This window comes from Corylus avellana, chromosome 5 (genome assembly GCF_965113065.1).
Source record: "Corylus avellana chromosome 5, dhCorAvel1.hap1.2, whole genome shotgun sequence".
In the NCBI taxonomy this organism is placed as follows: domain Eukaryota; kingdom Viridiplantae; phylum Streptophyta; class Magnoliopsida; order Fagales; family Betulaceae; genus Corylus; species Corylus avellana.
In genome coordinates, this window is record NC_142494.1 from 8,759,955 (window position 1) to 8,781,789 (window position 21,835).

General features: G+C 35.6%; 1 protein-coding gene across 1 annotated transcript; it reads right to left on the bottom strand.

The window, feature by feature from the left end:
- Window positions 1–6,016: 6,016 nt before the first annotated feature.
- LOC148585348 (F-box/kelch-repeat protein At3g23880-like) lies at window positions 6,017–7,291 on the bottom strand. The gene has a single exon (XM_088516938.1). The coding sequence runs from the start codon at window positions 7,278–7,280 to the stop codon at window positions 6,027–6,029; it is 1,254 nt and encodes a 417-aa protein (XP_088373064.1). The 5' UTR covers window positions 7,281–7,291; the 3' UTR covers window positions 6,017–6,026.
- Window positions 7,292–21,835: the final 14,544 nt, after the last annotated feature.

Genomic DNA, 21,835 nt, shown 5'->3' on the forward strand with positions numbered 1-21,835 from the left:
GACACGCATATGACAATTAGAAGAGTTCAAAAATCAAATTTCAACATGTTGGTGGCAACAAGTTTTTAATGCCACAATTTTAGAAAGGATCACCAAAATGCATCAGGTATTTTCAGTTGATAAAATACCATGTCAAATCATAGGGATTTCTATTATACAAACAACTGAAGATGAGAGAAGTATTTAAGAAGGGTAATCAAAGAGCAAGTTCCAGCTGATAATTAGTATTATATTTAGTATTATTGCCAAACCTGCAAACACAGGCTTAATAGTTACAGTTCAGCCTTGACCTCAATTCAAACAAACAAAGCTTTCAACATATTACTCGAGGGTAAATTGTTTCTACACAGGAGAACAGTTTGAGGAATTAGCAATTATCAACCCTCTTTACAATTTTCTCTTACAAAGCATGATCACATAGTTTTGACTGGTCCAACCAGGCTTACCAAAGACAGGAAGGGGGGAGTTTGTCCCAGAAGCAAATCCACTAAAGAAAAAATGGTACAGGGAATATATAAGCGAGTAGATTAAGTACAACATACAATTTAAGGGAGAACAACATGGTGAATGTGTCAAGAAAAAAAAAAAACATCAAATAAGTTCATCACATATTCCCCAAAAGAAGAAAAAGGTCAACATATATTATGATGTGCAAAGAGCCAAGAAGGTAATCAAGTATGCAAATTATAGACCTACACAGTATTATAATTAATGTGTTATCTTCTTATACTACCTTACTACTGATCCCTAGTTTTCCCCAACTACCCTGGAGAAGACAGTAACTAAGCACCTATAGAATGAAAATGCCAACACAACAGTAGTGCAATAGTCGGTGAATTATTTGTATATATTCATATTTTGGTTCATAAGTGAAAAACGCTTTGCCGACTCCAAAAACTTGTTTATCACAATTTATGCGGAATTAATATTATGAAGCAATAAACAATTCAATCATCCAAAATATATAAAGCAATAAAGAGGCAGAAACAAATATTTTGGTTACGAAGAGGAAACCTTTTAGAAACCAATCTAAAAGTAAAATCTCTCCGGGGCAGCCAAACTCAGGAAATCACTATCAAAATATTATCCACAGATTACAGACACTAGGAACACTTACAACCCTTTGCAAGACCTTGGCTCTGTAAGATCGACAAGCCTACAACTTGTCTCCTTGCTCACAATCTTCTTCAATGTGATTCTCCTTTACCGGACCCTTCCGATAGACTTCTCAACCGTAGATTTATCAAAGGAATAACTAAAACCCTAAGAGATTCAATTTAATGCTCACCACATATGATCTCTCTTAGCACAGCCTCCGACGAACTCTCTGGGGGTGAAAATTCGTCTTTCTATCTTCTATAATGATGTATATATACCCCCAACAAAACCCTAGACCTAACCCACTTAAAATCATGTTTTTTAGCCTAAAACTTACAGGGTGTCCGGACAGGTTAATGGGCAGTCCGGACAGGGCTTTACGGAGCAGAAATTTAGTTTCTGAAAATGCGGTCCGGACCTGGGGAATTGCGGTCCGGACCCAACCTGTCCAGTCTTGATCAACAGCTCCGATCGATGGGCGTTTGTGGTCCGATTGAGCTGAAATTTTGCATGGACGTTCATAACACATGAATCTACATTATGAACGGTGGAGATTGGATTCTGAGCATTCTATATCAGTGTTTGAGCTCGTGAACAGTAGCATCTGCATTTTGGAACTGAATTAAGCCAACACAAGAACTAACAAACTCCCCATTTGGCAATTCAGTGACAAAACCAAAATGTCGAGCCAATCCCATCATCTCCCCATATTTACTCCCCCTTTTTGTCACAGAATGACAAAAGGTCTTCATGTTTCCTGAAACACTTCACAAAATACATCAAGGCATATGTGGAACAAGAAGACATAAATAAAACGCATGATAAAAAACATGACGTAGAATGCGTGATCATAAAGAAACATCAGCAAAACTCCCCCTCAATGTATGGCTCAATTAACAACAAGAAACTGAAAATGCAAAGCATGTTTCTCCCCCTCAAAAGTTAAATGAACACACATGATAACACATCAATGACTCATGTATTGCACAATGAATATCCAAACATGCTCCAAATATGCAAAATATACATGAGACTAAAAATGGCAAGAAACTCATATTGCTTAACCCAAGCAAAGAAAAATGTTTCATTCATCTCATGCTTGTGTGGTGTGTGTGTAAGCCATCCAAAGAGAAAAAATTTTAACTTACAAAATGAGGAGAAAGTTTCACCACTATGAGGTTTTAACAAGTATATCAAATCAAAAGTCAAACCTTATCATACTAGGGCCTAGCCACTCTCATCCTATACATTTCTCTTTGTAAAATATTTTGCACAAGTTTGACACAGTGAAATAAATTCCTTTTGGAATATGATCTTTTGATTTTATTTGTTTCACTATTTTGTTTATTTTTCTCTTTGAGAAAGTGTCCTTAAACTTTTGGTACTTATCACAAAAGAGAAAGTAGGAATTTTTAAGCCCTTGGTTCAACTAGCATATGGTCAATTTGAAAAATATGACTAGTCAAAAACCTCATATGGTTGCCTAACAGACCTCACAAATAAAGTGAAACAAAACCTCAATTTAAGCTTAACTGTGCACAAGAAATAAAGCATAGGCAAAAAGTATCACATAAGCTCAGGCTTTAGGTAACCACAAAAACAAGTCAATTGACACAAATTTTCATCTCATGCATATTAAGAACATTCCAGGACGCAAGGAATTAAATTCATAAAAAGCAACATGAGAAATTAATGAACTATCTAGATGCATAAGACAAAATAAAGAAAAGAAAAAAAAAACAACCAAAGTAAAATATTTTTGTCTTTTTGTTATTTTTCACAAAAGAAATGCACACAAACAAAATACAATTTCAAAACAAAATAAAACAAAAATGCCATGAAAAATGAAAAACAACATGCTCTAGGATATGCAAAGATATGCAAGAAAATCAATCCTAGGCATGTGGGTGACTTACCTAACATAAGGTGAGATCATCACCACTCCCCCTCAAGGGGTGAATGGTATCATCCTTCCTAATCCAAACTTGAGAAATCTTAGGTCTAGACTTATGACTTTGCTCAAACTTATCTAGCCTAGATAGCACTTCTCTCATCATTATGACCAAACCCTCACTTTCTTTCCTAGAATAGGAATTTTCATTTATATGCACATGAGGTTTCAAATTAAAACAGTGAGATCGAATGTGACCCACTTTGCCACAGTGATGACATGTAAGGACAAACCTTTGTGAAGGTAATTTCCTAGGAGGATGCATGACTCTAGGTGTAGGGCAAAATGCATGAGGCTCAATGTAGATTTTCTTACCTTTATTACCTTGAGGAGTCGGAGCAACTACTTACTTTTCTTCACTTGAAGATTCTTCTACTTTCACTGGTTTAACAAAAACAGTCTTTGAAGTAGAAGCACGGTTAGAAGACAAAGAAGCAGTTTTATCAAATCCTAAGCCAGATCTGTCGCTAGATTGCTTTTGAATATGCAACATTTTATCAAGCTTTTCACTAGAGAATTTACTCAAGTGATTTCTAGATGCAATCAAATCATTTTGAAGGGATTTATTTTTAGCAATTAACACATGATTTTCAGATTTGAGAGTATTGCAAACAACATGTGAATCACTCAAAGATTTCAACAAATTATCCCTTTCAAGCTCAAGATTCTTAAAATCCTTAACAATTTTCAAGTTAGTATTTCTAAGCATAGAAAACTTTTCCATTAAATTGTTAAAGGAGTTTTGAAGATCATTAACCCTATTTGATTCATTATCAGGGGCAGACTGAACATCTGATTGATTAGAATCATCAGAATCATAGGATGCAACAAAAGCCATATAATTATGAGTTTCTTCCTCATCAGTGTCACTCAATGTAATATTGAAGGCTTTTTGACCTTTTGGCTTATTACTCTTGAGGTTAGCACAATCCTTTTGCACATGACCATAGCCAGAACACTTATAACATTTTGGACCACGTGGGTCTCTTTCATTTCTTCCCTGAGTACTCTTTTTTTGTTTTCCAAATTTCTTGGAAATTCTATGTTCATTCCTAAAATACTTTCTAGCTATCAATGCAAGTTCCTCATCATCTAGTGAATCCTCATCAGATAACTCATCAGAGTTCTTCCTAAGAGTTCTAAAGGCAATATCCTTATTTTTCCTAGGTTGAGGCAAGGAAAACTCATAAGTTTGAAGAGCACCAACTAACTCTTCTATCCTCATGGTATTAAGATCAGTGCATGACTCAATAGCAGTTACCTTCATTCTTAATCTTTCAGGGAGTGATCTCATAACTTTTCTAATAAGCTTAGTGTCAGAAACTTTCTTTCCTAGATTTATCATGGAATTTCTAATTTCACTAAGTTTACTAAAAAATTCATTGAATGTCTCATCCTCTAACATTTTAATATCCTCAAACTGAAAAACTAACATTTGAAGTTTTGAAGCTTTAACAAGATTAGTTCCTTCATACGTAGTTTCTAGGATCTCTCATGCATCCTTGGCACTATCACAATTTGAAATTCTGGAGAACTCAATTTGTGAAATTGCCAAGCATAGAGCATTCATAGCTTTGTCATTCGCCATACGAGTTTGTTTTTCAACATTAGACCATTCAGCTGTTGGCTTATCTGGAGCTTTAAATCCAGATTCAATGACATGCCAAACGTCTATAGATTTTAAGAAAAATCTCATACGGGATTTCCAATAGCCATAATTTGATCCATCTAAATTAGGCACAGTGTTAAGGGTTTGAGACATCTTAAACAAGAAACAAAGATCACACTCAGGAATTTAATCCTTCACGGAGTGAACCCGCTCTGATACCAATTGAAAAACGCTTTGCCAACTCCAAAAACTTGTTTGTCACAATTTATGCAGAATTAATATTATGAAGCAATAAACAATTCAATCACCCACAATATATAAAGCAATAAAGAGGCAGAAACAGATATTTTGGTTACGAAGAGGAAACCTTTTAGAAACCGATCTAAAAGTAAAACCTCTCCGGGGCAACCAAACCCAGGAAATCACTATCAAAAGATTATCCAGAGATTACAAACACTAAGAACACTTACAACCCTTTGCAAGACCTTGGCTCTGTAAGATCGATAAGCCTACAACTCGTCTCCTTACTCACAATCTTCTTCAATATGATTCTCCTTTACCGGACCCTTCCGATAGACTTCTCAACCGTAGATTTATCAAAGGAATAACTAAAACTCTAAGAGATTCAATTTAATGCTCACCACATATGATCTCTCTTAGCACAGCCTCCGACGAATTCTCTGGGGTTGAAAATTCGTCCTTCTATCTTCTATAATGATGTATATATACCCCCAACAAAACCCTAGACCTAACCCACTTAAAATCATGTTTTTTAGCCTAAAACTTACGGGGTGTCCGGACAGGTTAATGGGCTGTCTAGACAGGGCTTTACAGAGCAAAAATTTAGTTTCTAGAAATGCGGTCCGGACCTGGGGAATTGCGGTCCGGACCCGGCCTGTCCAGTCTTGATCAACAGCTCCGATCAATGGGCGTTTGTGGTCCGATTGAGCTGAAATTTTGCAGGAACGTTCATAACACATGAATCTACATTATGAACGGTGGAGATTGGATTCTGAGCATTCTATATCAGTGTTTGAGCATGTGAACAGTAGCATCTGCATTTTGAAACTGAATTAAGCCAACACAAGAACTAACAATAAGATAAATTTACATTTATTCCAATATCATCTCATGCCTTTCTCATATATATATATATATATATATATATATATATATACATAACAATAACATGATTTCAGGAAGTTTTGTTTCCATTATGACAAAAAGTCTTGAGAGAGTAGCATATTATTGTGTCAATTTTAAAATACAAACTTCTTGCAGAACTAAATTTTGTATAAGTGCTAAAACAATTAAGAAAAACTAAAATCAAGTAACTTGCCTTTTCTTCCTATTTTCCTTGCACTTGGATCAGAAGTATTTTCCTATATTTATCCCATCTTTTGCATCTAGTAGAATGAGTCTCTCCAAGTATTTATCCCCAAAAAACATGCTCTCCGCAAACTTATATTTATTTCCCGAGGATGAATATTTACGAAATCCCAGCTGAGTTACATGTTGGATATTTGGTTTGTAAGAAAGAAGCTCCCCCTTTCTGTCAATAACTAGAACTTCACCGTTTTTCCTGAAGACTACCACCCTCTTTAATCCTTGACTGATATGAATGTCGAATAACTTAGTCCAAGATTCTCCAATGCCATACTCTTTCATGATCCATATAGAAAAAGACTCTTCCTGCTCATGTTCATTAAATGGGACAAGACAAAGTAATCCATCACGCACCGCAACAGTCATATTCAAATTCAACTTCCCAACAAAGCAGTTGGGCACTTCAATCTCATGAAATACTTCATCACCCATATCAAATGCCACTATCACATTGCGAAAAGTGCGCTCATGTGGTGGAGTAAGGGCGACCCAATGGGATGCCCCATTGACAAAAAGGGATAAGCAACGCTCATTGACAATATATGATGGAGCAGGGGCAGCAATGTCTCGCCAACAGCCAATGTTAAGCGTATAAATCTCAACCAGTTGTGGAACCTTCATGAAATGCCCTTCAAGATATGCAAGTCTGACCAGCTTAACATCATTTGTAGATGGGTCATACCCAAATCCATGGAAATGGTTAGAAATGCCGTGGGATGAGACATTGAAGTTAGGCTGTGGAAGGCTTAGAGCTCTATGAATGGAAGGGTTCCATAGACTATAGCCATATGGCCCATATCTGCGATTAGGATCATCATAAGCAAAGCAGAGTAGCCCATTCCACGAACCTACTATGTTGGGAAGTGCAGTAAAAGAAGAATTTGTGTTGAATGGGCAGTTCAAGTGGATGAAGTTACTATTACGACCAAATGATCCATCCTTAGAGCGCAGACTAAAGTTGTGGTATTGTCTAAATACAACCATATCAAAGAAAACTGTTTGCACGCACCGAAAGAGAATTCGGCTGCTCCTATTGATGTAATCGCTTCGAGAGAGAGTTCGGCTGGTGTGGGCAGCGATGAAGGCGTTGCTGGAGATTAGAGAAAACCAGTCCTTGCAAATGCACCTGAACCTCGCCAGTGACTTCACAGGGAGTCTTATGAGGATTTCGACCACCACTTCTTTTGGGACATAATCTAACATTTCCTTTGCTTCTTCTTCTTCTTCTTCTTCCATTTCTTCCTTCTTAGATAATCTTCTTCTTCTAGTTTTTGAAATCAAAGAGAGGCGCGAAAGAGCAGCTTCAATCTACGAATTAACATCTTTGGAATCCGCAAACTAGTAGTTTGAGCAAGATGATTATGACAGATACGAACACCCTTTGTGATTGCCCTTTCAACACTTGCACAGGGGGCGTTCTATATATGCAGGTGGCCGATGAACAATAGCAAATGTGCAAGGGAAGATGTAGGTGTGAGTATTCTGTGTTACAGTGGGTGAAGTAAATGGAAGGTAGAAGAAGAAGAAGAAAGAAGCTGAAAAGGGATGAGGTGGTGGACCGAATAAACAAAGCCTTTGTTGATATTTGTTAAAAACCTCTGGTCTCTTTACACACTGTTTATTCTTTGCTTTTTATTTATTTATTATTTATTTGTTTTTTTGGCCTGGAGTTTTGAAGATCAGATCTGCAACCACCCATCCACCTTTGTCATCAACGTGCCTCTTCTCCACCTTTTATGGGTCTCCTCTCTTTCACCCTATGTCTCTAGTCCTAACAATGATAGCTTCACGTGCCACCACTACCATGAGTCTTTTACAGCAGATTCGTACTCTTTTGAATATCTCAAATCCGGATCTGGGCTTCAACAAAATTCAAGCTGGTTAGGCTTCAAACTCACTATCTTTGAAAAAAAATTAACGACTGTTATAAATATACCTCTTAGTATTTCCAATTCCCTTGAAAGTGGAAAGGAACTATAAGTTATATAGGATTCTCTTGTAATTAGTACTTGCTATGGAAATCTCCATCATGGGCCGCAACTACTAGTTTCGCTTGTTGCATTCCAGCTCAACTTCTACCTTCAAACTCTCTCCCCGAAGCAGTGATGTGCTAGCTCATTTCAGCCCCTATCTTCCTAAATTTTGATAATGGTTTTGAAAACACTTCTATTTTCAAAACCAAAAATCACACTTTTCTCAAAACCATTAGCAAACAATTCAAAACATAAAACCCTTTTGAAATGTGGATTAAAAAAAAAAAAATCTCATCTAAACACTTCAAATTCATGATCAAAATACTTGTCCTACTTGTCTCTAGTCTTTCACATATTTATGTATAAGGTTGAAACAATTTGGCCTTCGGCAGGGGCTTTGACAAATTACATTGCTTAAAAAATCCAATACATAAGAAATTAGGGATTATGGAGCATTCAAACTTTGTACACCTAATAAAATCGTTTGATTTGGAAAAACAGAATAGGTTTATTTGGTATTTATTTACTTCATTATAGTTCCATTTGATAAATAATAAATCAATGTTTTATCATTTTTTTGGTTACATATATTATATCTACATACGAAAACTTTTTATGTTCAAATTCCAAAAGTATATATAATCAATCACATGCAAACAATCATTAATCCATTATGTTCACAATCTGGGAAGCAAACCTCTGTTGTAAGAATGCAAACAATCTCATTAATCCATTATGGACACAATCTGAACAGCAAACCTCTATTATAAGAAGGCAAAAAGCTCCTGCCACTTTGCTGCATAATAACTAAATGCTTCATATGCTGATACGCTGTAGCAGACCATCAAGAATCTGTGCAATTTGATTAAGGCGCCGTTTGGTTTGCGGAATAAACTCTTGGAATGAACTAGCTAATCCTAGGTATAGCTATTTCTTTATTTAGTAACACATTATTCCTAGGAATAGTCCATTCTCATGGAACTACTAATCTCATACACACAGAATTAAATAATCCTCTAAAAAATTAGTGGCTTTGCGAATCATTTTCTGTGGTATTAAATTACTAGTGTAAGTTTCCACAAAACCCCCACCCTCTCGACACCCACATCCGTCTTCTCAAACTGCAACGTCTTCTCTACAAGGTATGTCTTTCTCCATCTCTTCTATCTCTCATCTCTCGCTATTTCGAACAATTTTTTTTTCTTACTTCGATATCTTTTCTCTCTGTTTCGTTGTCTCTTTTCTTCTTCTCTATTTCGATCTCTCTGTTTCTCCGTTTCTCTACAAAGAAACACTTTTTCATCACTCTCTCTATTTCTCTACCAGTTTTTTTTTTTTTATTTTTTTTTTATTCTTTTTTTGTGGCATCCTCTGATTATCACATACCAGTTTTTTTGATGATCCATTTTTTGATTACTGGATCAAAAAAATTGATCTGTGATGTTTTGATTCTGTGATGGTTTTTTTATTCCATGTTTTGATTATGTGATGTTTTTTTATTCCTAATTTGATACTGTTTTTTTATTTTGTTTCTACTATTCCCATACACAAGGGAGCTCTAGGGGGAATTCCTCACATACGGGAAACAGAAACAGAAGCACACTATTCCTCACATACAGGAACGAGAAATGAAAACAGAAGCATGTTGTTGTTCAAGCAGAGAGGAGAAAGACCCATACGTATTTGGGGTAGGGACGAGCTTGAGGAATACTAGGCCACTAACTTTTTTAATTATATATTTTAATTAAAAGTAATATAAATGGTGACATCAGAATTCAATAACAATTGTTGTTGTATATATATTGTTAGAAGCAAAAAAACCTCATGAATGAAATTTGACTCTAGTGTGTGTTGTTTGTGTTCTTATACCTTATAATATAGAAGTGTGTTGTTTATTTACAGTTATGGGATGATTAAGTTTTGTTAGGGGTAAACACCAATTTTAGATGCTCATTAGAATTAATCTACCCCTCTTTATACAAATTAAATAATCACACAGTAGCAAAATAATAATCAAGCAAAACCCACAAGCAAGACACCAAGATTTTTATGGGAAAACCCTCAAATGCGAAGATAAAAACCACGGAACCTAATCCAGTTAAATCCTCCACTATCAACAATAATGAGTTTACAATTGTCTTCCCTATAAGAATATCTAGAGGTTATCACCACATCAAGAATACATGCATTCTTGGATTAAACATAAATTCATCACCCTAAAGTGGATTCCAACAAGAATAAAGAAAGATCTCACCAGGTAGGTATTAACAACCAAGCGACTAGAGAGGAATTCCAACGATCGACACTAGTTAATATGTAGCTTTCGTCGTCAGGAGCAACACTCTAAAATTGCATCAAGATTGGACCACAAATGAACCTTCGATCTCTGACAAATGTGGTTAGGCAAACCCTTTTTCTTTTTCTTTTTCTCTCTCTCTCTCTCCCTGTGCCGCACTCTTTCTTTCTTCTCCTTATTTTTCTCTTCTTTTGTCTCACTCAAGAAACACACGTATAAGTGTTTCTTTTATACTGCAAAACAAAAACCTATTGTTTTGTTATAGGCTTATAGCCCATGTGGTCCCCACATAAGAGGGACCACCCAATATCTCCCCATCCCAACTATGTGGGGGGCTCCACCAAGCCCACCACACTTCTGCAAATTTCAAGCTTTTTGTATAGACAACAATTTTGTCATCATATCTGACCCATTTTCATCAGTATGAATTTTCTCAATCTGTAACAGCTTATCCTCCAGTGCATCACAAATCCAATGACACTTAACATCGATATGTTTCGATCTTGAATGAAAAGTTGAATTCTTATTAAGATGGATGACACTCTGACCCTCACAGTAAAGCACATACCTCTCTTGCTGTAGACCCAGTTCTTGTAAGAACTTTTTCATTCATAACAATTCTTTGGTCGCTTAAGTGATAGCAATGTACTCTTCCTCTATGGTAGACAAAGCAACACACTTTTGCAATCTGGGCTGCCATGACACTGCTCCCACTGAATAAGTAATCAGATACCCTGAAGTAGATTTTCTAGAATCAATATCCCCAGCCATATCTGCGCCTGTAAACCCATCAAGCACCTGTTGACCACTGCCGAAGCACAAACATACTCTTGAAGTACTTCTGAGATACCTGAGAATCTATTTCACAGCTGCCCAATGTTCTTTGACAGGATTAGAAAGGAACCGACTAATAACTCCAACAGCATGAGCGATATCAGGCCTCGTACACACCATGGTGTACATTAAGCTACCCACGGCTGATGTGTAAGGCACTTTCTTCATTTCATCTTTTTCTTTCTCACTTGTAGGACTTTGCTTTGAACTCAACTTCAAATGACCTGCAAGTGTAGAGCTCACCGGTTTTGCCTTACTCATGTTGAACCTATCCAATACCTTCTCGATATAACTCTCTTGCAATAACCACAATTTTCCTTTCTTCTTATCACGAGAGATCTTCATACCAAGGATCTACTTTGCGGGTCTCAAGTCCTTCATATTAAAGGACTTACTCAACTCTTTCTTCAGATTGTCAATTTTACTAGTGTCACGACAAACTATCAACATGTCGTCCACATATAGTAAGAGAATAATAAATTCTCCATCAAAGAATTTCTTCACAAATACATAATGATCTGTTGTAGTTCTGTAATACCCATGATCAACCATAAAGGAATCAAACTTCTTATACCACTGTCTCGGTGCCTGCTTGAGTCCGTACAAGCTCTTTTTTAACCGACACACTAGATGTTCTTTGCCTTTAGCTGTGAACCCTTCTGGTTGCTCTATATAAATTTCTTCTCCCAAGTCACCATGGACGAAAGCAGTTTTCACATCAAGCTGTTCGATCTCCAAATTCATTTTGGCAGCCAAACCCAAAACAACTCTAATAGAAGACATCTTTACCACGGATGAGAAAATTTCATCAAAATCAATGCCCTTCTTTTGACCAAACCCTTTTACTACCAGTCATGCCGTGTACCTTGGTTGTGATCTGTTTGGTTCAATCTTGTATCTGAATGCCCATTTATTCTTGAGTGCTCTCTTGCCCTTAGGCAGTTCCACCAAATCATATGTATGTGTGATTCTCATGCAAGGATTTCAACTCGTCTTACATGGCTTCTAACCATTGATTTTTCTGGTTATATAGCATAACCTCTTAATAACTTTCTAGCTCTCCCCCATCAGAAAGCAACACATACTTATTAACTGAATACGTTCTGGAAGGCTGTCGGTCTCTGGTAGGTCTCCACAAAAGAATCTCAGCAGATGGTTTTGAAGAAGCTTGCTCTAGGTGCTCTTCTGACTCCACATTATCAATTGCAGGCTCATCATTTTCACCAACTGTATCAACCTGTTCTTGTACATCTCTCATGTGTTCACACAAGGAGGAATAACTGGATCCAAATCAACACGATATTCACTGAGAGACTCTGCATTTTTCTGATCCAAATCTTCAATGGTTTGATTTTCAAATAATACATCTCTGCTTAGTATGATTTTCTTATTAATTGGATCCCACAATCTATAACCAAACTCCTCGTACCCATAACCCATGAAGATACATTGCTTGACTTTGCTATCAAGCTTTAACCTCTCATCTCTATGAATATGGACGAATGCCTTGCAACCAAACACTCTCAAGTGCTCAAAAGAAACATATTTTCCTATCCAAACCCTTTGAGGAATGTCACCATCCAAAGGAACTGAAGGAGAAAGATTTATCAAGTCAACTGTTGTCCTAATTGCCTCACCCCAAAAATGTTTAGGCAATTTTACAAGAGAGAGCATACACCTGATTCTCTCACAGATGGTTATGTTCATTCTCTCTGCTACGCCATTATGCTGCGGAGTCTTGGGCACAGTTTTCTCAAGCTTGATCCCATGACTTTTGCAATACTCTTCAAATGGTCCTCTGTATTCACTACCATTGTTTGCACAGACACATTTTAACTGCCTTTTAGTTTCTCTTTCAACCTTCATATGAAAGACTTTGAATACACCCAATACATGATCTTTGGTTTTCAAAGCAAACACTCATACCTTTCTAGAGTGGTCATCAATTAAAGTCACATAATAAAGTGCACCACCTAGAGTTTTAGTGTTCAAAATGCAAACATCAGTGTGAACTAAATCAAGAATAGTAGACTTTCTTGATGAAGAAGATTTTTGAAATGAAACTCTTCTTTGTTTTCCAACAAGACAATGAGTACAGGGCGTTAGTGACGTACCTTTATTATTAGGTAGGAGCTGTTCCTTGGCAAGAATATAAAATCCCTTCTCACTCGTGACCAAGCCTCTTGTGCCATCGCTGAGTGGAGTTTTTATTCCTAACAACAATCGCATATCCCTTGACTAGTCTTGCATCTGTCTTGTAGAGAGTGTTAGTCTTCTTTCCCCTGGCCAAGATAAGATAACCCTTGCTCAGTTTCCACTGTCCACCTCCAAGGTAATTGTGGTAGCTTTCATCATCAAGTTTCCCAATAAAAATCAAGTTGAAGTGCATTTCAAAAACATGTCTGACATTCTTAAGAATCATTTTACACTCGATGCTGGTTTCTAGCTGTATATCTCCCATGCCCCCAACTTTACACTTTGCTTCATTTCCCATCCTAACCCAACCAAAATCGCCACTAGTGTAGTAAGAGAAGAAATCTCTATGTGGAGTAATATGAAAAGATGTTGTATCAACTACCCACGTAGACTCATCACATGCGAGATTTGTATAAGCTTCATCAAAATCAAATACTACATCACCATCAGATGCAATTGTTGCAGTGTCTTTTCCTTCTTGACGTTCTTCGTCTTTTCCTTTCAACTTTTTCCCTATAAACTTTCTGCAGTTTCTTCTTATATGTCCAAGCTTGCCACAATGAAAACATTTTATGTTTATTTTTTAATAGAACTTTCCTCTTGACTAGTCACGGTTGTCATACTTGCGAGGTTTTCTGCTTTTACTTCTCCCCTGCCTTTCTATAACAAGTGCCTCTAAATGAGAAGAAATACATTGTTCTTTTCTTCTTGCTTCTTCATTGAACATGCTGTCTTTTACCATACCCATAGTTATCATACCGTTGGGAGCCGAATTACTGAGCGACACCACCAAGGTTTCCCAACTGTCTGGCAAAGAATTCAACACAAGTAATGCTTGCACCTCATCATCTAATGCAAGTTTCATGGTAAACAACTCATTCAACAATTCCTGCAAATTACTCAAATGCTCTGTAACACTATGCTCATCTTTGTACTTCAAATTCTCAAGACTTCTTATCACAAAGACTGTTTTGAGCAGTCTTTCGTTCAAAAAGACTCTAACTTCTGCCAAATATTGTAAGCATCAACTTCTTTGACTACATGATGAAAGACACTTTGATTAACCCACTGCCTAATATATCCAACGGCTTTCCTATTCAATTTCTTCCAACCATCGTTGATTGTAGCAATTGTTTTGACACCTTTCAACTCAATGGGGTCAAACAACTCCTTGCAATACAAAATATCTTCTATCCTAGTCTTCAAAATTGAATAATTGGAAGCTGTGAGTTTAACCACGCTATTAGATGACTCTTCTATTTAATATACACAAGAACTCCACACTGACAATGAACCAAAAGCTCTGATACCACTTTGTTAGGAGTGAACACCAATTTCAGATGCTCAACGGAATTAATCTACTGCTTTTTGTGCAAATTAAATAGTCACACAGTAGCAAAATAATAATCAAGCAAGACACCAAGATTTTTACGTGAAAAAACCTCCAATGCGAATGTAAAAACCACGGGATCTAGTCTAATTAAATCTTCCACTATCAACAATAATGAGTTTACAATTATCTTCCCTAAAGAAATATCTAGAGGTTATCACCACATCAAGAATACATGCATTCTTGGATTAAACATAAATTCATCACCCTAAAGAGGATTCCAACAAGAATAAAGAAAGATCTCACCAAGTAGGTATTAACAACCAAGTGACTAGAGAGGAATTCCAATGATTGACACCCGTCAAAACGTAGCTTTCGTCGTCAGAAGCAACACTCTAAAATTGCATTAAGATCGGACCACAAACAAACTTCCAACCTCTGACGGATGTGGTTAGGGAAACCCTTTTTCTTTTTCTTTCTCTCTCTCTCTCCCTGCGCCCCACTCTTTCTTTCTTCTCCTTATTTTTCTCTTCTTTTGTCTCACTCAAGAAACACACGTATAAGTGTTTCTTTTATACTACAAAACAAAACCCTATTGTTTAAGCCTATGTGGTCCCCACAAAAGAGGGACCACCTAACAAGTTTAGCTACAAGGAACATGATAAAGAAAAGGAAGACTTCGGTGTTGATGTTTTAGATAGACATGTTCTCGGTTGTTGTTGCTTTCTTTGAATTGTTGTGTTTTGGTAGAATGCCATATTCGAAAGAAATCATTGAATAATTTTTATTCAAGGCAAGGAGATCTTTACCTTTTAATATATGAGGATGATGAAATTTGTCATAACCATTTAAGAATGTGGATAGAAATGCATTCAACAGTTTATGCAATATGCTTGAAGCAAGAGGTGGATTAAAAGCCACAAAACACATGCTAGCAGATGAGCAAGTTGCAATGTTTTTATACATCTTAGCTCATCACGTAAAGCATAGAATTATAAAACGTCAATTTAGGCGCTTAGGATAGACAATTAGTAGGCATTTCAAAAGCGTATTGCATGCAGTTATACGGTTACACGCAGAGTTTTTTAAGAAACCGGAGCCAATTCCCGAAAACTCTATAGATAAATGGTTTAAGCTATATGATAATGCACTTTTTGCTAAGTTTATGTCATCCAACTAAGATATTACATACTTATATTTTGTTTTTATATATAAAGAATTGTTTATGTGCATTAGATGGAACACATATTAGGGTGAGGGTACTTTTAGACGATAAACATAGATACCGCAATAGAAAGGGAGAGATCACCACAAATGTACAAGGCGTACGCTCACAAGACATGCATTTTATCTACGTTTTAGCTGGTTGGGAAGGCTCTGCTGCAGATAGTAGAGTGCTTCGAGATGCAATAAATAGGAGAAACGGATTGATAGTACCTCACGGTAAGGAAAATACATTTTCCAATTTAATTATTTTAATAATCATTCTGTGTACTAAAGCCGTTTTTTTTTTATTATTAAAAAAACAAAAAACATTTATAGATTACTACTATATTGTTGATGTTGGCTACACAAATTGCAAGGGTTTTCTTGCACCGTATGGAGGGTAGCGATACCACCTAAATGACTAGAGAGTTGGACATCAACCAACTACTGCAGAAGAATTCTTTAACATGATACATTTGTCGGCTAGGAATACTCTTGAGAGATGTTTTTCGTTGCTTAAATTACATTGGGCTATTTTAAGGAGTCCATCATTTTATCCAATTAAGATATATAATCAGATTATTACAGCAGTTTGTCTTCTGCATAACTACATATGAAGGGTGATGCCTATAGATCTATTAGAGGAAGAATTGGACCAACAACCACACACATACCAGAAATAATAATGATCTAATAACACAAATTGAGGCTTTAGATGAATGCAATGCATGAAGAGCAACTATGGCAAATGAAATGTTTAATTCGTTGAGGGGAATTAGGCTAGGCAATAGATCATGTTACAAAATATTACCAGATGTAACAATTATTTAAATATGTTATGTGTGGATGGCAATTGACCATGTTACGATGTACTATATTATGGGTCAGTCTTTTTCTTAAAATATTGAAACTTTTCTTTGGATGTTGGCAATTGGTCTCTATTGTTGATGTTAGCCATATTAGTATGCATATTTTCTTTGATAATTATAATTTTATTACTTTATGTATCATTGTTCTTCATTTTTTTTTTATAGATATGGTTTCATCAACATTAGATTCTCAAGATTCTGTTAGAAGGAAATTGGCTTCTTAAGAAATCAAACATGTTCAGGATTTGGTAGAGCACTACAATGAAGGAAACGATGGACAAAAGACTAGGCTTCAACCAGGTTATCTTAGAATTTTGGAGGTGAATCTCTCGAAGACATTACCAAATGCTAGAATTAAAGCAAAATCACATATAGAATCAAGACTGAAATCTTTGAAAATGGATTTTGAAGTAATCCATGCAATGTTGTGTGGTCTTGATACAAGTGGATTTGGGCGGGACAATGTTAGAAAATGTGTGGTTCATGAAGATGTTGTGCGGCAAGTATATGTGCAGGTAAATTTTTAACATGTTGCGAATTATATATTTATAATCTTATTATGTGTATAATATATTAATTGGAAATTATCATATTTGATGGTTTTATATAGTCATAAAGGGGCAGCTACTTTTAAAAATAAATATTTTTCTTATATGAGGATCTTTGCATTGTCTATGTAGAAGACCATGCTACTAGCAGATATGCTCAAGCACACATTGACATTTGTGAAGAGTTACAATATGAGAAATGTGATGAAAACAATATTGGCCAAAACAAGAAAGATGGGTTGGAAGAGTTTAACTAAGACGTGTTGTGCACACAGTTGCCCACCAATGGCAATGGAGAAGGACTTTCGGGTCGAAAAGGAAAAAAACCTAATAAGAGTACCAAAAATAACATTGCCCACACAATTCGAGAAGATGGAAACCAACTTGCGACGAATTTAATTACTGCATTAAATAATCTTAGCAAGGCAGTTACAAGGACGGTAGAGCGAGATAATAAATTAAAAGTTAATGAGCTATCAAAAATAATTGGTCTTAAAAGTAAGGATCATCTCAAAGCAGCAAGATTGATTGTTTGTCAGCATGAAATAATGGATCTATTCTATTAAAAGTTAATGATGAGTTTCAAAAATAATTGGTCTAAACAGTAAGGATCATCTCAAAGTAGCAAGATTGATTGTTTGTTAGCATGACATAATGGATCTATTCTATTAAAAGTTAATGATTAGTTTCAAAAATAATTGGTCTAAACAGTAAGGATCATCTCAAAGTAGCAAGATTGATTGTTTGTCAGCATGAGATAATAGATCTATTCTTCAACGTTCCAGATTATGACAAGGAAAAATTGGTGCGTAGAATTAGTAATGACGCACGAGGAGTTGCTGAAAAGCACATAAACCATCTTGATACTATTTTGTAGGAACTCAATTCAAATCAAGTTGTTGCTAATGCACCTCACCAAATTGTCACCTAATACTCAATATAATTTAAAAATAAAATAAAATAAAAAACAAATATCAAAAAATCACTTATGATCACCAGACATCTTAACCATCAAAAAATGGTATAGCAATCGTTCTTAATTAAAAAATGTAAACATGCATGCAAACTAAAAAAGCCAATTTTCAACAACTCATGTGTCATTAATAATTCCACGCACCAATTTTTCCTTTGTCATAATCTGGAACGCTAAAGAGTAGATTCATTATCTCATGCTGACAAACAATGAATCATGCTGCTTTGAGACGATCCTTACTACTAAGACCAATTATTTTTGATAGCTCATCATTAACTTTTAATCTATTCTCTCGTTCTACCGTCCTTGTAACTGCCTTGCTAAGATTATCTGATGCAGTAATTAAATTCGTCGCAAGCTGGTTACCAACTTCTCAAATTGTGTGGGCGATTTTATTTTTGGTACTCTTATTAGGCTTTTTTTCTTTTCTAACCGAAAAGTCCCTTCTCCTCCATTGACATTGGTGGGCAACTGTGTGCACGACACGTCTTCATTAAACTCTTACAACCCATCTTTCTCGTTTTGGCCAATACCGTTTTCATCACATTTTTCATGTTTTAACTCTTCACAAATGTCAATGGGTGCTTGAGGATCTCTGCCAATGGCATGGTCTTTTGCATAGACAATGCAAAGATCCTCATATAAGGAAAAATATTTATTTTTAAAATTAGCTACCCCTTTATGACTATACAAAACCATCAAATATGATAATGTCCAACTAATATATTATACACATAATAAGATTATAAATATATAATTCACAACATGTTAAAAACTTACCTGCACATATGTTTGTTACACAGCATCTTCAGCAACCACACATTTTCTAACGTTGCCCCGCCCAAATCGACTTGCATTAGGACAACACAACATTGCATGGATTACTTGAAAATCCATTTTCAAAGTTTCCAATCTTGATTCTATATATGATTTTGTTTTGATTCCAACATTTGGTAATGTCCTTTGAGAGCTTCACCTTCAAGATTCGAAGTTAACTTGGTTGAAGCCCAATCTTTTGTCTATCGTTTCTTTCATTGTAGTGCTCTACCGAAGCCTGAACAAGTTTGATATCTTTTTCAGGAGCTTATTTTCTTCTAACGGAATCTTGAGAATCCAATGTTGATGAAACCATATCGAAAAAAAAAAAAAATGAAAAACAATGATACAAAAAGTATAAAATTATAATTATCAAGGAAAATATGCATACTAATATGGCTAACATCAACAATAGAGATCAATTGTCAACATCCAAAGAAAAGTTTCAATATATTAAAAAAAAGACTGACCCATAACATAGTATATCGTAACATGGTCAATTGCCATCCACACAAAACATATTTAAATAATTGTTACGTATAGTAATATTTCGTAACATGATCAATTGTCCCGCCTAATTCCCCTCCATGAATTAAACATTTCATTTTTCATAGTTGTTCTTCAAGCACTCCATTCATCTAAAGCCTCAATTTGTGTTACTGGATCTTGTTGGTTCAATTCTTCCTCTAATAGATCCATAGGCATCACCTTTTGTACGCAGTTAGGCAGAAAACATGCTATAATAATCCGATTATGTATCTTAATAATATAAAACGATGGACTCCTTAAAATAGCCCAACGTAATTTAAGCAACTAAAAACATCTCTCAATAGTATTCCTAGTGAACGAATGTTTCATGTTAAAGAATTCTTCTGCATTAGTTGGTTAATGTCCAACTCTTCAGTCATTTAGGTGGTATCGCTGCCCTCCATACGGTGCAAGAAAACCCTTGCAATTTGTGTAGCCAGCATCAACAAGATAGTAGTAACCTATAAATGTTTTTATTTTATTTTTTTTATTTTATATATATATAATGGCTTTAGTATAAAGAAGGATTATTTAAATAATTAAATTGGCAAATGTCTTTCCCCTATTTATTGCATCTCGAAGCACTCTACCATTTGCAGCAAAGCCTTCCTAACCAGCTAAAACGTAGATAAAATGCATGTCTTGTGAGCACACACCTAGTACGTTTGTAGTGGTCTCTCCCTTTCTGTTGCAGTATCTAGGTTTATCGTCTAAAGGTACCCTCACCCTAATATGTGTTTCGTCTAATGCACCTAAACAATTCTTTATATATAAAAACAAAATATAAGTATGTAAATTATAATTGGATGACATAAACTTAGCAAAAAAATGCATTATAATAACTTAAACCATTTCCATCTCTCATCTGAAGAGTTTTCAGGAACTAGCTCTGGCTTCTTAAGAAACTCTACATGTAATTGTATAACTGCATGTAATACGCTTTTGAAATGCCTACTAATTGTCTCTCCTAATCGCCTAAATTGACGTTTTATAATTCTATTATTTACATGATGAGCTAAGATGTATAAAAACATTGCAATTTGCTCATCTACTAGGATGTGTTTTGTGGCTTTCAATCCACTTCTTGCTTCAAGCATATTACATAAATTACTGAATGCATTTGTATCCATTCTTAAATGGTTATGGCAAATTTCATCATCCTCATATATTAAACAGTAAAGATCTCCTTGCCTTGAATATGCCTCGAATAAAAATCAATCAATGATTTCTTTCGAATATGATATTCTACCAAAACACATAACAATTGAAAGAAAGCAACAACAACCGCAAACATATCCATCCAAAACATCAACACCAAAATCTTCCTCTTCTTTATCATGTTCCTTGTAGCTAAACTTAATCGTGCCATAACTGTAAACAACACATGTCTATATTATAAGGTATAAGAACACAAACAACACTCACTAGAGTCAAATTTCATTCACGAGGTTTTTTTGCTTCTAACAATATATATACAACAACAATTGTTATTGAATTCTAATGTCACCATTTATATTACTTTTAATTAAAATATATAATTAAAAAAGTTAGTGGCCCAGCTCGTCCCTACCCCAAGCCAAGCAGAGAGGAGAAAGACCCATATGTATTAAGAGAGTTTTCTTTGTTGGAGATGAAGTTTTAAGAATCACAATCAAAAACAGCGTGCTTATGTTTCTGTTGCCCGTTCCTGTATGTAAGGAATTCCCCCTAGTGATCCTTTGTTTACGGAAATAATAGAAACATAATCAAAATAGGAATCAAAAGCATCACAGAATCAAAACATGGAATCAAAAAAAACATCACAGATCAAGTTTTTTATGCAGTAACCAAAAAACAGATCACCAAAAAAACTGGTATGTGATAATCAGAGGATGCCATAACAAAAAACTGGTAGAGAAACAGAGAGAGATAGAGAAATAGAGAGAGAGAGGGACAAAAAATTGTTTCTTTGTAGAGAAACGGAGAAAGAGAGAGAGGGAGATCGAAATAAAGAAGAAGAAAAGAGACAACAAAACAGAGAAAAGAGAGATCAAAGTAAGAAAAAAAAATTGTTTGAAATAGAGAGAGGGGGTGAGAGATGAGAGATAGAAGAGATGGAGGTAGACATACCTTGCAGAGAAGATGTTGCAATTTGAGAAGACGGTTGTTGGGTGTCAAGAGGGTGGGAGTTTTGTGGCAACTTACACAAGTAATTTAATCCCACAGGAAAGGAAAGGCCACTC

Coding starts and splice junctions, on each gene's coding strand:
- LOC148585348 (XM_088516938.1), bottom strand. CDS start 7,280: ATGGAAGAAGAAGAAGAAGAAGAAGCAAAGGAAATGTTAGATTATGTC.